The sequence below is a fragment of the Callorhinus ursinus genome, unplaced genomic scaffold (genome assembly GCF_003265705.2).
Source record: "Callorhinus ursinus isolate GAN/ISIS: 27379988/994484 unplaced genomic scaffold, GSC_fseal_2.0 scaffold15, whole genome shotgun sequence".
NCBI classification, from domain to species: domain Eukaryota; kingdom Metazoa; phylum Chordata; class Mammalia; order Carnivora; family Otariidae; genus Callorhinus; species Callorhinus ursinus.
This window is the reverse complement of record NW_027397077.1, coordinates 2,372,345-2,388,230: the sequence shown is the minus strand read 5'-3', so window position 1 is coordinate 2,388,230 and position 15,886 is coordinate 2,372,345. Positions and strand designations below refer to the sequence as shown.

At 52.9% G+C, this 15,886-nt stretch overlaps 2 protein-coding genes across 4 annotated transcripts; one reads left to right on the top strand and one right to left on the bottom strand.

Moving 5' to 3' along the window:
* Positions 1 to 2: 2 nt before the first annotated feature.
* RFXANK (regulatory factor X associated ankyrin containing protein) lies at positions 3 to 5,973 on the bottom strand. 2 transcript variants are annotated; one of them, XM_025885171.2, is made up of 10 exons: positions 5,867 to 5,973; positions 5,050 to 5,186; positions 4,370 to 4,564; positions 2,942 to 3,025; positions 2,711 to 2,776; positions 2,363 to 2,463; positions 2,065 to 2,190; positions 1,607 to 1,673; positions 1,137 to 1,217; positions 3 to 207 (listed from the first exon to the last, which is right to left on the bottom strand). In XM_025885171.2, exons 3-10 carry the CDS (start codon positions 4,554 to 4,556, stop codon positions 137 to 139), a joined length of 783 nt encoding a protein of 260 aa, XP_025740956.1. In that variant the 5' UTR covers positions 4,557 to 4,564; positions 5,050 to 5,186; positions 5,867 to 5,973; the 3' UTR covers positions 3 to 136. The 2 variants fall into 2 exon arrangements, with proteins under 2 accessions (XP_025740956.1, XP_025740957.1); XM_025885172.2 differs by having other exon boundaries at positions 5,875 to 5,944.
* Positions 5,959 to 15,872, top strand: BORCS8 (BLOC-1 related complex subunit 8). 2 transcript variants are annotated; one of them, XM_025885175.2, is made up of 6 exons: positions 5,959 to 6,103; positions 8,797 to 8,909; positions 9,380 to 9,444; positions 12,856 to 12,966; positions 14,269 to 14,344; positions 14,702 to 15,872. In XM_025885175.2, the coding sequence occupies exons 1-5, from the start codon at positions 6,058 to 6,060 to the stop codon at positions 14,300 to 14,302; spliced, it is 369 nt and encodes a 122-aa protein (XP_025740960.1). In that variant the 5' UTR covers positions 5,959 to 6,057; the 3' UTR covers positions 14,303 to 14,344; positions 14,702 to 15,872. The 2 variants fall into 2 exon arrangements, with proteins under 2 accessions (XP_025740960.1, XP_025740959.1); XM_025885174.2 differs by having other exon boundaries at positions 14,698 to 15,872.
* Positions 15,873 to 15,886: the final 14 nt, after the last annotated feature.

The following is a 15,886-nucleotide window of genomic DNA, read 5'->3' as shown; positions in this document are numbered from 1 at the left end:
AGTTATGCACACAGAAGGTTTATTGGTTCCTCTTGGGAAGGATCCCCCCCCACTGTCTGTCCAGGAGCTGCCTTTGAAGCTAGTTCTAGGTCAACTGTTTTGTTCCCTGAGTATCTGAGTCCCCAGCAGGCAGTCTTCACTCAGGATCTGCGGGCACCAGGTTGCTCTGGAAGAGTTTGAGGATGTGGTTCTCGATCACCTGTTGCACTGGAAACAGGACAGGGGAAAGGTGGGCCATGAATCCAATGGAGGCTGCAGGGGCAACGGCCAAAGTGTACACTTTCCTGGGGGATGAGCTGGGGTATCCCACCATGAGAACTGCACCCTGCCTCTCGGGGGCAGAGAGGGATCTCCAAGCCCTGGGACATGGATGGAGGACCTACATCATACATGGGGAAATCCACACTCTCCCCAGAGTACAGCTGGGAAGACAGGCACCCAAGCCAGGAAACTCAACTTCCCCATGGTTTGTAAAAATGCACTTTTGGAGGCTTTTTAGAGTCATAAAAACAGTCTTTATCAAACAAAATTGGTGACTTGTGACTTTTATTAAAGGATGAGAGGGGCCTTGAGGAATGATTTCTGTCCCAAGTGGGATAAAACTCAAAGGAATCCCCCCATGACCCCAAGGGTTTGGTTCTATTAGTATCTCTCCATTTTCTAGATGGGGAAGCTGAAGGGGGAAATGGAGAATCAAAACTGGGGTCTGCCTATGGTCCCTACTCACACCTACCTCTTGCCACAGAGAGGGCTAGCCTCAGTGAGCCTGTGCGCTGTGGCTCCTTGGCATCCTCATTCTGCCAGGCCTGTGTGTGTGTACTGTTCCTCCAGCCTGGACACCACCCTCCCTCCCTCCCCTTGGGCCTCCAGGAAGCCCTCCCTGACTCCCACCTATCATGGGGCTGGGCCAGAGCTTCCTTTGGGCCTCCCAGTGTCTGTGTGTATCCCATCATGAACCCAGTCGCTGACCCACATCAGCCTCCGTGCCCAGGCCAGGTACACTGTGGCACTAGATGTTTGCTAACATGAACGCTCTCACTGCTGGCATGTGACACATCCAAGAGGGATGTCCTGTGTACCCCTCTGCAATCACTCTACATACAGCACACTGTCACTGCCCCATGTCTCAGGCTGACCTTTCCGATATCCTAGGGCCACGGCAAGATCCATTGGGGTATAGCCAGAGTCAGCCTCCGTGGTGAGATCAGCTCCTCGGGCTGCAAAGCAAAGCAGGTGTACAGGGGGGTGGGGGTGGGGGTAGGGGACTGGGAGCCCAGAATGGGGCATGGCGATTTGAGAGGTCCAGTGATCCCTCACAGTACAGCCACAGGCCTGCTGGTTGCCGGTGTGGGCCTGGATGAGAACCTGAGCTCTCCAAAGAATGTGGCCAATAGAATCCCCATCTCCAGGGTCCCTGAGGCAAGGAGGGTGTGGGTGTTCAACCCAGTTAGCTAGACCCCTGTACTATCCCACCATCTCCTGTCCCCAAATCAGTCCTCTGGGAAAAGCAGATAGTGACCACGCATCCCAAGAGCTGTTCAAGCAGAGCTTGGACCCCTCCCTGGCCCTCAGGATTCCTGGGAGGCCAGCTGCTACTCCCACTTACCCAACAAGGCTTCTACGCACTTCACATGGTTCCCACGCACAGCATACAGCAGTGGTGTCCCTCCATTCTGTTAAGGGCAGGGGCAAGAGCAACCAACATTCTGTCTTTTCCAGATTCTCACAACACCCCCAACCCTCTAATTTAATGTGGTTCCTCCTCCTACTCATCACCTGGTCTAATTCCTCCTTTGGGTCTCAGCTTAGATACCCCTTCTTTCAGGAAGGCCTCCTTGACTTCCCTTGGCTATGTAAGCCACTTCCAGGCCCTTGCAGTTGCCTGTGTGTCTGCTATCACAGCGGTATTCACATTTCAGCTGACTGCTTATGTATCGTCTTCCTCTTCCTCCCCGCTAAACTAGGAGCTCTGCGAGGTCAGGGATGGGTCTGTCTTGTGTTCTCAGGACCTATAACAGGCCTGGTACCCTGTGAGGTGCGCAGGGCCAGTGGCTGGTGCCTCACCCAGTCGTAGATGTTGATGTCCACGTCACGCTCGAGCAGCAGCCCCACGATGTCTGTGTAGCCGCCCATGCTGGCCAGTGACAGGGCACTTTCCCGCTCCTTGGCCAGGATGTGGGGGTCAGCACCCTGCAGTGGGGTGGGGGTGGGGAGCAGAGGGAGTGGTGATGGGATGAGTGGGGGCATCCCCTGGAATCCTGGGGTACCCACTGCGGCCCCATCTTACAGACATGGCACCAGCTGACTCAGACCCCAGCCCACCCTCAAGTCCCTGGGAAGCCCTGAGCTGGGCTGGACGCACCCACTCGAGCAAGAAGCGGACAGTCTCGATTTCTCCGAAGGCGGAGGCCCAGATGAGTGGGGTGAAGCCATGCTCGTCCGGCTTGTTGATGAGGTTGTCGCCTGGCAGGAGGGGGGTGGTACCACTGGGATGCACCCCTGCCCACTCTCCCCAGTGCTTGCGGGAGCAGGGACAGGGCAGGCGGCTGAGGTCAGACATGGGCGGGGGGGTTACATGTGTGGACATGCTCAAACGTGTAGATAGGTGAACATACGTGGAGCCTCAGGTCATTTCAGGACCCACATGCATACCCCAACATGTGTGGTCAGACAGGTATGGATACACCAGTGTACTCGTGTGGACACACACCTTTCCTCAGATGTTCCTTCAGCTGGCTCAGCTCCCCTTGGGCCGCAAGCTGGTGGATGGACAGGGCTAGGGGCCAGAGAGAGCCAGAGTCCTCACCCATCCCGTCCCGGCTCCGTGCCTCAATTTACCCCAACCAAAGTTGCTCCTCTCAGCCCCTGCCACTCCTACTGCCCCTGCCCTACTACTTAGGGAGGCCGGGGGGGTGGGGTGGGTAACCAGAGGCCCACTTACAGTCCAGGGTGGCTGGCAGGGCCGAAACCTCGTTCCCCCGCTGCCGGTTGGTGAGGGTTGTTGAGTGCTTCAGGGAGCTGCCTCCTGGAAGAGAAAGAAATGGCCTCAGTTTCCTCTCAGTATGTTTCTGGGGCTTCAGACAAGTCCTTGGGGGCCTGAAGCTACCAAAGACAGTGCCTCACTCCACCATTCACTCACTCTGCCCTCCTGGTGAGCCTTTCTCCTCTACACCTGGTGACATTCTGGGCAAATGAGACATAGTCCCTGCCTTCAAAGTGGGGGGGGTTCAGACAGAAATAGAGAAATAAGTGTTCAGGAGCTACAAAAAGCAGGTAGAAGAGAGAAGAAAGAGGGGAGGGCGGGGGTGAGTCCATTTTAGACAAGGTGGTCAGGGAGGGCCACTCTGAGGAGAGGACACCAGCCGAGAGCTTGGTCAGTTGAAGAAAACCAGCCCTGGGAAGAGGTGTGAGAAGAACTTTCCACCCAGAAGGAACAGCAGGGACCAAGGCCCCAGGAAGTACTGAATTCGACGTGTTCAAGGACTCTAGCGAAAAGAAATCCTTGGGTCCTTAATAGGGTCAACAGAATCACCATCTGACCCAGCAATTCCACTCCTAAGTATCTACCCCAAAGAGCTGAAATCAACTGCTCAGACAAAAACTTGTACACCAATGTGTAGAGCAATGCTAATCATGATTGCCAAAAGAGGAACAACCCTAGTGTCCATCAGTGGATGAAGGGATAAGCAAAATGTCGTCTGGAATGGACTATTATCAGGTCATAAAAAGTAAAGAAGCACTGACACATGCTGTAATGCGAATGAACCTCAAAAACACCACGCTGAGGGGCGCCTGGCTGGCTTGGTCAGAGGAGCATGTGACTCTTGATCTCGGGCTCATGGGTTCAAGCCCCAGGTGGGATGTAGAGATTAAATAAATAAAACTTAAAACAAAAAACCATCATGCTGAGCAAAAGAAGCCAGACACAAAAGACATGTTGTATGATTCATTTATATGAAACGTCTAGGACAAGCAAATCCATAGAGACAGAAAGTAGATTACTGTTGATGGAGGCAGGGGAGGAGGGATGGAGAGTGACTACTAACGGGGATGGGGTTTCCTTTGGGGTGATGGAAATGGTCTGGAATAATAGAGGTGGGCGTTACACACATTGTGAATGTACTTACTGCCACTGAACTGTATGCAAGTCTGTTTAAAATAGTAACTTTTACGTCATGTGGATTTAGCCATCATCTATACATATGTGTGTATGTGTGTGTGCATGTATAAAAGTAATCTCTCACTGGGTGAGAGAAAAGACACATCCCAGGTAGTGGAACATAAAGACAGAGGTCCTATCTTGGACCTGACATTCCATTGTCCTTGCATCCTAGACGCAGGAGGAGTCCAGGGGAAATATCCTACCTACCCTGAGGTGAGGAGGCACCAGCATCCGGTTCAGGATTCCCAGGCTCCAGGGTGCAGGGGAAAAGACTGAGCACCACAGTATCTGAGCCATCAGGGGCCTCATCCCCAGGGTCTTCAGGGTCCCCAAATTCTGGGATGGGGAGCTGCTGGGTCACACTGAGGTCCTCTGCAGGCTGGGTGGGCTCCATGGGGGAAGCTGGTGGAAGCACCAAAAGGGGAGAGAGAATAATTCTCAACAACTCCTATTAAGTAGGCACCAACGGCATACCCAACTTTGCGCAGTGAGGGTGGCTAAACTCTAGCTCAGCTGGGAAGTAAAAACCAGAGTCCATCTGCTTTTCAGGCCCACTCCTCCACCCCCCTCACTAGGACACATACAACATGCTTTACTTAAAATGGGGTCAACTACCTGGGTTCAAATCCCTCCAATTATAGGCGGAGAACTTGGGTACATGACAACTTCTCTGAGCCTCAATTTACTCATTAATAAAATAGGGAAGTGAGGTCTAAAATCACGCTTGTAAACCGCTAAGCTGGGGGCCTTATATACGGGCAGAGCTTAATAAATGTTCTCTGTAGTTATTTTTTGGGGGGTCCCCAGAATGAGTGAGTGCTCAACAAAGATGTGATTGGTCCCATCCCCATCGGTCCCTCCCAAACAGATCCAGCAGGTCCACTCACCTCTAAAGAGCCTCTGTCACCCCACGCCGCAAGCACGGGTCCCCCAAAACTTGGGGGCCCAATTCACAAACTTTTCTCCTTCAACTGATACAGGAGGGAGCAAGCTAGAACCTGGACCCTCAGCGTCCTGGATTCTTCTGCCGGGACAGAGAGCAACTTGATACGCGACCGCTACCCCCACCCCAGAGCTCTCCCACTGCGCCTGCGCACCCTGCCTCCCCAAAAGTGCCTAAAGGCAGGAGCTGTAGAGAAGCTGCTTCTGGCCCTTTAAGACTTGAGGGAGGGGCGTGGTTTCCGCTGGGGCCCAAGCAGGCTGTTGCGCTTGCGCACTCTTTCCCCGGCATCTCCGGAGGGAGCCCGGCCGGGTCAGAAGGGATGGGTGGAGCCTCAGAGGATTCTGAGGATTTCATTGCGCCTGTCTTCCGTCACTCCCCCCCAGCTCCGCCCACAGATTTTTCCAGAGGGTGCCGCTAGGCTCTCGTGGAGGCCGGATGGGTGGGACTTTCTCCAGTCGGGAAGGCGGTGGGCGGGGAGCAGTCGGGGCGTCAGGGATTTAAAGGGGCGCCACTGCCGTTGCACCCGTCCACAACAATGCCCTCTTTGCGGTCCTGGAGGCTTATGAGCATGTGTAAGGATCTGATGGCAGCAGGAGGGTACAGAGAGGCCGTTTAAAGCAGCCCGAAGTGGGCAATGTTTGGAACCATTTCCCCAATTCTTCTACCCCCGGAAAAGGGAGTTCGGGAAGGGAGGGCGCCCTTGCCCCTCCCTGACTAGGTGTCCCTTCTGGAGCTTCAGGGATTCTCCGCCCCTTCCTCACCCGCCTACCGGTGTGCCTCCTTCCCCAGTCTCTCACTCACGGCTTCTCTCCAGTTTGGGTACTCAGAAAGGACTGGGGAAGAAGGCCAATTGACACCGGAACTAGAGTGGCGCAGCGTCTGGTTTCACAGGGGGAGATTTAGGTAGCATTCCCCACAGCCGAACTTCTGCTTCCGGTCTTCGGATCGGTCCATGGTAGCTATGGAGGAACCGGAGATGCAACTCAAGGGAAAGAAAGGTGGTGCAGAGCCTTGGGCTGGGCGGAAGGGTGACCCGACAGGGCAGGAGGGGACAAAGGCTTGGAGGGAGCATGCGGGGAAACTAATTGAACTACCATTGAATCCTGGCTCGGCCGTTGACTAGTTTTAAAACCTTTAGAAAGTCTCCGTGCCTCGGTTTTGTCATCTGTAAAATGGGGTGTATGGTAGTCTCTCCCGGTCCCCCATAGGTTTGTTGTGAGAATTCAATGACCTGATGTTTGTAATGCATTATAAGAACGCCTGGGACTTGGCAGTCGCTGTGCGTATTATTCCCTAATATGTTTACGCATTTGTCTGGGTTTACGTTAAAATACTTGTGAGTCAACGTGTTTACAAATTACAAAGTGCCACAAACTATTTTTTTTTAAAGATTTTACTTATTTACTTGACAAAGACACAGTGAGAGAGGACACATAAGCAGGGGGAGTGGGAGGGAGAAGCAGGCTTCCCGCCGAGCAGGGAGCCCGATGCGGGGCTTGATCCCAGGACCCCGGGGTCATGACCTGAGCCGAAGGCAGACTCTTAACGACTGAGCCACCCAGGCGCCCCTGCCACAAACTATTTCTAAGTCATAAAGGTTTTTATTTTATCACACACGTTATTTCTAGTCGATTATTTAGAAGGCACAAGTACATTTCATTCCACCTTCTTGCAACAACACTGAAGGGTAAGCTGTTATGCACATTTTCAAAATGAGGAGGACTAGGAGGATTAGAGTACATACAGTTTAGAGGTTGCAGGATGGGCTCTGCCCCACTGAGGGCGCAGTAGTGAGCTAGACAGACTGACACTGGCCAGACTCATGCACAGCCTCCTTTGAATCCCTGACACACCAGGGTTCTCTCTCTTGTCCACCGCACTGTACTGGGCAATAGCATGGGGTCCATCCCTGTAACAAACCTTGAGTGGGTGCTATTATCACTCTGTTTTTACAGATGAGGAAACTGAGGCTCAGAGAATCTCCTGCCCTCAAGAATCCAAGCTTTTTTTTTTTTTTTTACACATGTAACTAATAAAGTGTAAGAGAAATGAACAAGGTGCTGAAGGTTGAGAATGAGGTGGAAGGGACATCTGATTAAGCTTGGTGATCAGGGAAGGCCTTGCCCAGGAGGTGACATTTGAGTTGAGACAGGAGGGATGAAAAGAAGCCAGTGAGGGAAGGGGGAGTCAGTGGCAGAACAACAGGTGCAAAGTCACTGAGGTGGCAAAGTGTTCAGAGCTGTGCGGCAATACGGCAGCTCCTGGTCACGATATTTGTGGGTATTTAATTTAATTAAAATTAGGTAAAATTTAAAATTCATACAGTGAGCATCGAGTAATGTATAGAATTGTTGAATCACTACATTAGTACACCTGAAACTGTATGTAACTGTAATGTAACTGTATGTGAACTATACTGGAATTAAGATTTAAAAAAAATAATAAAATTCAGTTTGTGAGTCATATTAGCCACATTTCAAGTGCTCAGTGGCCATATGTGCCTAGTGCCTATGTTATTGGATACTATAGATTATAGAACCTTTCTATAATCTCAGTTCTTTTGGACAGTACTAGGGTATTCAAGGAACAGCCAGGAGGTCATTGTGCCTTGGGTGGAGGGTGAGGAGGGCAGGGAGGTCAACAGCAGGCAGAATGTAGAGCCTTATGGGCCATAGTAAGTTAGGTGATTTTATGCTGTGGTCGATGGGAGCCATGGGAGGATTTCAGACAAGGGAGGGACATATCTGATAGGTTCATTAGGAGCTCACTTCATCTGTTGTGTGGAGATTGGACTGTTGGCAGAGGGGAAGCAGGGAGACCAGGGAGGAGCTGACTGAACTTGGTATTCAGGTGGGAGGTGGCCACACCCAGACCAGTGGGGGCAGTGTAGTGGTAAGAATGGATGAGGGAAGAGAGAGAAACAGGAGAGGGAGGAAGCTGAGCAAGGAGTGCTGTCAGGTAAAATTCTCAGCCTGATCCGTCAGGAGAACTCAGAAGGATGAGTTATACCTCCACATTGTCCCAACAAAAGGCATGGGACATGATTTAATACCCTTTGATGGTCAGTCATGGCTGAAGGCCATCCAGGGATCTAAGCTTCCAGGCATTTTCAGGTCCAGTAACTGGTGGGACCCTCTGAAGAAGAATCTCAGATTCATTCCTTGGGATAAAAGGAATGTGAAAGGGTCCAAGTGGACAGAAGCAGTGTCTACTACAGGTGGGCTTGGGAGGGGAAAGATCATGAGTCCACTGGATATTTTTTTTTAAATATTTTATTTATTTATTTGAGAGAGAGAGAATGAGAGAGAGCACGAGAGGGAAGAGGGTCAGAGGGAGAAGCAGACCCCCTGCTGAGCAGGGAGCCCGATGTAGGACTCGATCCCAGGACTCCAGGATCATGACCTGAGTGGAAGGCAGTCGCTTAACCAACTGAGCCACCCAGGCGCCCCACTGAATGTGTTAACATCATGATAAGTGAGGCCTTTTCTGTGACCATTTCCTTCCACCTATCACCAGGGCCACAGGTGACCTAGCTCCTGGGTGGGACACTGGGCAGTCCTCACTGCCTAGCTAGACTCATGGATTAAGCAATCAATCAAGGGTCTTATGCTTTGTCCCTGTGTCTCTGCTGCCCTTCCCCTTGTTCTGCCACCCCCCCACCCCTACCCCCAACTGTTGATTCTCAATCCAGTCACAGACAAGTTCACTGAGAGCGTCTATGTCCTTGCCAACGAGCCGTCCGTGGCCCTATACCGGCTGCAGGAACACGTGCGCCGCTCTCTGCCCGAGCTGGCCCAGCATAAGGTGAGCTCCACTTGCCCTTTCCCCTGCCCTCCCCCAGAGTCCTCACGTCATGAGCCAGGACCTGCTATGTGGAGCTGGGGCTGTTGGGGGAGGAGTCAAAGCTGGGACCCCAGCAAGGAGGCACAAGGTCACTGAGACAGGTTGGGGCCATGGGTGGACAGACTTGGGAGAAGGGGACGCAGGATGTGCATTTGTTGTGACCTGTGTAGTGAGAAGGAGGCAGCGCGTGTGGACCCGAGGGAAAGATGTGCCAGGCAGAGGGAACAGCCAGTGCAGAAGCTCTGAAGCACAGTAGCCAGGTGTTCAGAGAAAGCCCAGGCTGGTGGGGGAGGGGATCTGTGGGAGGGAAGATCAGAATGGAGGTGGCTGGTCTCTGTGGCCGCAGTGATGGGTGATCAGGTGCTCCATCCCAGAGAACTGGGAGGGTGGAGGTGGCAGCCCCCTTGATAACAGCTTCCTATCCCCCACAGGCTGACATGCAGCGGTGGGAGGAGCAGAGCCAGGGAGCCATTTACACAGTGGAGTATGCCTGCAGGTGAGCACAGCAGCCTCCCCACTGCCGGGGGGCACCTCTTGGGCATTCAGGGGCATCTCAGCCAGCTGCCCAGTGAATCTTGCCCTGCTGAATGCACCTGAGTTGAAGCGTGTGGATCTTGACTTACCTGGCCACACAGCAGGTTCCAGCCCAGGCCTGTGCTTCTCACCATTGGCCCAACCCGCACGTGCCTCAGGCAGGCTTCTTCAGGGAGCTGAGCCCCTCCCCATGTGTCATAGGAAGGGGTGATAACGGTTTCGGGGAGGTACCAACTGGGCCGGGAGCCAGTGCCTCAAGGGGCATTTCCATCCCACAGCCAGGACCACAGATTGGCCAGTGGGATGAACAGCAGCTTGGGGGGAGGGCCAAAGCACAAATATGGCTGTTTATTTTTAAATGTTTATGTATTTATTTATTTTAAGATTTTATTTATTTATTAGAGAGCACAAGTGCGGGGGGTGCAGAGGGAGAGTGAGAGACTCCCCACTGAGCAGGGAGCCCAATGTGGGACTTGATCCCAGGGCTCTGGGATCATGACCTGACCTGAAGGCAGACTCTTAACGGACAGAGCCACCCAGGTGCCCCTTAAATTTTTATTTCTTTCCAATTTTTTCTTTTAATTTTAAGTAGGCTCCACACCCAATGTGGGGCTCAAACTCAGGACCCTGAGGTCAAAGGCTGCAAGCTCCACTGAGTGAGCCAGCGAGTCGCCCCTCTGGTTTTTTTTATTGTGTAACATACACATAAAATTTATCACCTTGACCATTTTTAAGTGTACAGTTCAGTGGTATTAAATACATTCATAATGCTGTGCAGCCATCACCACCATCCATTTCCAGAATTTTTTTCATCTGGCAAATCTGAAATTCTCCCCATTCAACACTAATTCACCTTCCCCTCTCTCCTAGCCCCTGGCATCCACCATTCTGTTTCCTATTTAAGAATCTGACCATTCTAGGGACCTCACACAATTGGAATCTACAGTATTTGTCTTTTGTGTCCATCTCCTGTCCCTCAGCATGCTGTCCCCCAGGTCTCCCTGTGTGGCAGCCTGTGTCAGAATGTCCTTCCTCCTGAAGGTCGAATGGCATCCCATTGCATAGGGGCACCACATTGTAGGCATCTGTCAGTGGACATTTGGGTGGCTTCCATGCTTTAGCTACTGTGGATAGTGTTGCTGTGAACGTGAGTGGACCCTTTATTCTTATTCTTCTTAGTTTGTGTTTAGCTTTCACTAAATCTTCAGATCTCCTCTGCCCCGCCCCCGCCAAGGGAAAGGTGTGTGAGAGAGTAAAAAGCGGTAGTCAGCATTTCTTTTCATCATTGCACCTTTGTAGGGCTTGCCTCCTGCTCTTCTGTTGGTTCCCCTAACTATACTTAACGTCCTGGCTTCTTCTGTTTGCCTCGGGAGTCTGGCAGTTTCATTTAGAAGTGCTGCTTGCCCTTTGTGCTGGCTAAGTCATTTTGATGGAGGCCGGACACACCGGCAGTTCTCATCTGTGGCACCGTGGGCTTGGCCTGCCTGTTTCTGTTGTGTGGGCGAAGGTTCCTTGACAGGAAGTCCTGCTGCCAGGGGCACTGAGCTGAGTGTTCTGCCATCAGCAGCCTTGGCCCCTCCACTGGGACAGATGGCGTTTTCTTGAGGATGGTGGCCTCAGATACCCTCCTTAATTAGCTCAAGGAAGAGTAGAAAAGAAGTAGAGGAGTTTCTGTCTCACGTCTGCCAAACAGCTGCCAGACAGCTTCTGGACAGCTGCGAGCTCGCTAGCGAGGCCCAGGTTAAAGGAAGAACACGTCAGAGTCCGTACTTTCTCCCGGTTCTTCTAGCTGCCCCATCTAGTGCAGGAGTCCAGGCTATGGGTGACTGTTCACGCTTAAAATTTTAATGCAGCAAAATGAAATAAAAGATTCATCTCCTCTGTCTCACATAACCATATTTCAGGTGCTTAGCAGCCAAGTCAGTGGATAAAGAATGTATCTACCATGTTCCAGAAAGTTCCACTGGGCCATGCTGAGCTAGGCAGGAGGCCAGTGTACTCTGAGCACTTCTCTTGAGGGAGATGTAAATTTCTCTATGCTAAGAGACCAGGTTTCCTTTACGGACATGAAAGAGCCCTTATCTTTTAGTTGTTCAAAATGCTTTACACAGTGTTAACAGTTGGTGTAAAATTTAAAGGTATTAAATTGGGGTAAACTATTCAGTAGGGAACTTATAATAGCGAGCTTTTTATCAAGGTGGGCAAACACAGAAAAGCTGACTGCATTTGGTGGTGCTAAGATGAGCAAGCTAACAGAGCAGGTGACAGCCAAGGCTCCTCCCTGCCCCCACTCCCGCTTTGATCTCCTGGCCATTTTCCAGCAGGTCCCTGGCTGATAATCAATGGGAGTGATTTCTTGGTCTTTATTAGAAGGGCTTTAAAATGACATTTTTATTTTTACTGCAGATGTTACACAGGTGACTTGCTGGCATTAGCAAGGCCCTGAGTGGCCTGGTAAACATTTTCCTTTAGTGCCTTTGGAAAGGCCATTTTCCTTAGACATTCATCAATGTGGCACCAACACGAGGTTAGCACAGCTTTGCCGTGGTGCCCCCCCCCCCACCAAACAGTGGTGAATTATTCTAGTTCCCTCCAAACTCACCTCCAGAGCTTTTCATAGTTGAGTTGATAAGCTTCCTTCAGAGGCAGGAATAGGTTATCTAAGAGGAAAGCAAGATGTCTTTGAGGGTATCTTTACATGCTTATAGCGTCTTCAAAACATTAGGTGATCCAAAAAAAAACAAAAACAGGTGATCCAGGGGCACCTGGGTGGCTCACTTGGTTAAGCGTCTACCTTTGGCTGAGGTCGTGATCCCAGGGTCCTGGGATCCAGTTCCACATCAGGCTCCCTGCTCAGCGGGGGGCCTGCTTCTCTCGCTCCCTCTGCCATTCCCCCTGCTTGTGCTGTCTCTCTCTCTCTCCAATAAATAAATAAAATCTTTACAAAAAACCAAACCAAACAAACAAACAAAGATTAGTTGATCTAGCAGCAGGGATGTAAAAGTTGCATCTGGGGTGCCTGGCTGCCTCAGGAGAAAGAGCATGTGACCCTTGATCTCGGGGTCATGAGTTCGAGCCCTGTGTTAGGTGTAGAGATTACTTAAGTGGATAAATAAATAAAAACTTAAAAAAAAGTTGCATCTGGCCATCATGTGCTCTGTTGGATGGATGTCATCTAGGCACGGCAGAGAAATCTAAAGTTGAAGCCCATGATGAGCCCTCCAGGAGGACCATAGTATCCCCCAGGTGCCTGCTGAGCCCTGAGCCCATGCAGAACCTCCACCAACCTCCGTTTGAGAGGATACACCTGCACGCATGGGAAGGGGAGGGTAAAGCAGGCGTGGCGCCGACAGGGTCCATCCTCCCATTTTAGCGCCGTGAAGAACCTCGTCGACAGCAGCGTCTACTTCCGCAGCGTGGAGGGTCTTCTCAAACAGGCCATCAGCATCCGGGACCACATGAACGCTGCTGCCCAGGGCCACAGGTAGCTCCGGGGACCGCGTCCTCCTGCTCCTCTCAGCCTCCTCACTGTAAGGACCTTTGCTGCTCAGCCAGGAACTGCCGCTTCTCACTCCTTAGCTCCCTTTCCTCATCTCATGGTATCTGGTGGCTTCCTCTTGTCCTTTGGCATCTGTAGTGGGAGAGTTCAGCCACTCAGCACCTAGTCCTGAGCTCTGCTGTGAGTCCAGCCCTGGGCTGGGGACTGGGGACACGGCAGTGACCAACACCCGCGTGCTCCTGGTCTCACGGGGAAGCACACAGCGACCAGGTAAACACGGAACAGACAAGAGCACTTCAGATGCATGAAGGAAGAAAAGGGAGGTGGGAGCAGAGGCCTGAACACCATGCAGACAGAGGTGCCCTGGTGAGGCCAGAGGCCCTGGGGCTGGTGATCTGGGGCTAGTGTTGGAGGAACATCTAGGAGGTGCGTGTGACCGGAGCTGGGGAGCAAGGGGGAGCCTTACCAGCAGCAGGGAGGGCCCCGGAGCTGAAGGAGGCTTCAGACCGAGCACCAGACGGCCTCAAAATGAAAAGCACTTGCAGTCCTTGCACACGGGGGAGAGAGATTTTGTTTTCATTTTCACACTAACGTAATAAACATACATTTGAACACATGGGCACGTGCTGTGAGCTGGAACCCGACTTTGAGATATGTCTGGCTCCTGCAGTTTAGGGGTTCTGGCATGCCTGTCCCCCACCAGATGTTTAGAAGGAAAAAAAAATCTGTGTCACTGTTTCTGAAAACTGAGACACAAGAATTGTCAAAAACAAAAAAAGCCTTGTGGATGTATAAGAATGGGCATGCCGCTGTTTCTGAGGGTAGCATCACGTGCGTTTCTCTGGGTTCGTTGCGCCGCAGGTCGGTGACAGCCATCCGGATGAGAGTTTACTGTGTAGTGTCACGCATGGCACCCTGTGCACAGTAGGGCTGCGAAAAGCCATTGCTCTGACTTTTCATTCACGGTGTCCCGAGTGCTTTTGAAGGCCTTGCTTGAGCCTGCCACTGTGAAAAGGCAGGTGCTTCTGAAAAAGGCCGTAGTGGCGTGATGCGCTTCTCCCCCTTCTCTGTGCCAGCCCTGTGGGTTTGAAGGGCCCGGTCCTGCATGAGTCCCCACCATGACCTCTGAAGTGGGTGGCTGGTCCCATTTTTACAGAGGATGCCCTGAAGGCTGAGGCCAGTGGTCTTAGGGGACCGGAGGGTGATCCAGTCCCATCTCGCCTAAGTGAGCAGGCCCGACTGGCCTCTGACCTTGGCCTCAAGGATGCTGCACATGTTTTGTTCCAGCCCTGAGGAACCACCCCCGCCCTCCTCAGCCTGATCTCAGAAGAGACTTGGAGGTGCTTTGGCCCCTCTGATGCAGGTCAGTGCCAAGTGGGGTCATGAGCCTCCTTCCTCCGTGCTCTGAACTAACCCACCCTCTCAGTATCCCAAAAGGGACCTGCTTGTCTAACCATGTGGGCTTTCTCCCTGGGCTTGTAGGATGCTTTCATCAGTGGGAGGCTTCAGGGTGGTAGGGACCTTAAGCCCTCTGCTGCTCAGGACGTCGTCAGCCCTTCTCCCTCGTGTTCTTTTCTGCCACCTTCCTGCCCCTTATCCAGGCCACAGACCCTGTCCCAACCCCAAGTTCCCCCTGCCAAGGCAGAAAGGGGATTCCATGCTTCTCCTAACCTGCCATGTGCCCACTGCTTGCTCTGCTCACACACATTCTCTCAGGCAGAGCCCAGCATGGCGGTTACCCACCCAGCTCAGGAATCTTCGCCCCACTGCCGACCTGCCGTGTGACCCTGAGAAAGTCCCTCCCCTCTCTGGTCTCTGCTTTTCCCTTCTGTCAGAGTGGCTCGTCAGGCAGCGGAGGGTGCTGTGCCCAGTGATGTGTGTTGTAGCTGTCAGCTACTGCCGCATGACAGACTTTCCCAGAACTTAGGGGCCAACACACCAGTCGTGGGTCTGCTCGCAGTTCTGCAACGTGGGCTGGGCCCCGCTGGGCACGTTGGCCGGGCTGACCTGGAGGCCACCATCTGGCACTCATCAGAGTTTGATGGGGCTGCACAGTCAGAGGCGGCCTTGCTGTCACATCTGAATCTTGACCACTGCTGTCTGGCTGCTGGGGGTCCAGTCCTCCTGGGCATGGCCTCCCAGGCAGGCCAGCCCAGGCTTCTCTGGGGACCGGGTGCCAAAGAGAGCAGCCCCAGCATGCACGACGTTCACCTTGCGGCTGTTCCATTGGTCAAGGCCAGCCATGTGGCCAGGCCCAAAAGCCAAGGGGTGAGGCCTGCAGGGAGGCATCAACACCAAGAGTGTGGCTGACCACGTGAGGAGAGCATGGCGCCCAGGAAGGCCGCGCATGTTGCTCTTCTGTGCCCGTGGAGGGCAGACCCCGGCAGATGGGAGGCCCCTGAGGGACTTTCTAGCCCTTACTCTTGTAGCTCTCAAAGCCCTGCTCATTTGCCGGGCACTGTGATGGCGCTCTCAGAGGGCTGGGGTGGGGACCGGGCCTTCACAGCCCCAGAGCAATAGCGCCTCCCCAGAACCGAGAGACAACAGAGCTCCTGCCTGTGTGGTGTGAGGACTTCGTGAACAGCTGCTGGGTGCTACGTTTAGCTCTCTCGGGGTACTGGGGAGTCCCACAGGCTGTGGGATTGCCTAGGGGGCATCAGGAGGGCCTGGAGCAGGGGGGGCTGCCAAGAGCATCAGCAGCCCACCCCAGTGGCCTGCACAGGGTTGCCCACCAGCCCTGGGCCCACAGACCACCATCTCCCTCCTCGTCTTTGCCCTGGTCCCTCCCACCATCCAGCCTCAAGGATACTGCCCTTCCGACACCCCGTGTCTTCTACCGTCCCTCTGCTGCTGCAGCCCCTCGGAATAAAATGCTCTGTGGCTCCTCTGGATCCTGCCTGTGTCC

Coding starts and splice junctions, on each gene's coding strand:
- RFXANK (XM_025885171.2), bottom strand. CDS start 4,556: ATGGAGCCCACCCAGCCTGCAGAGGACCTCAGTGTGACCCAGCAGCTC. Junction 2,464..2,710: donor GAAGGAACATCTGAGGAAAG/GTGTGTGTCCAC, acceptor CCCTCCTGCCAG/GCGACAACCTCATCAACAAG. Junction 208..1,136: donor GGCCCTAGGATATCGGAAAG/GTCAGCCTGAGA, acceptor TCCTGTTTCCAG/TGCAACAGGTGATCGAGAAC.
- BORCS8 (XM_025885175.2), top strand. CDS start 6,058: ATGGTAGCTATGGAGGAACCGGAGATGCAACTCAAGGGAAAGAAAG. Junction 8,910..9,379: donor CCGAGCTGGCCCAGCATAAG/GTGAGCTCCACT, acceptor TATCCCCCACAG/GCTGACATGCAGCGGTGGGA. Junction 12,967..14,268: donor GCTGCTGCCCAGGGCCACAG/GTAGCTCCGGGG, acceptor GTTTTGTTCCAG/CCCTGAGGAACCACCCCCGC.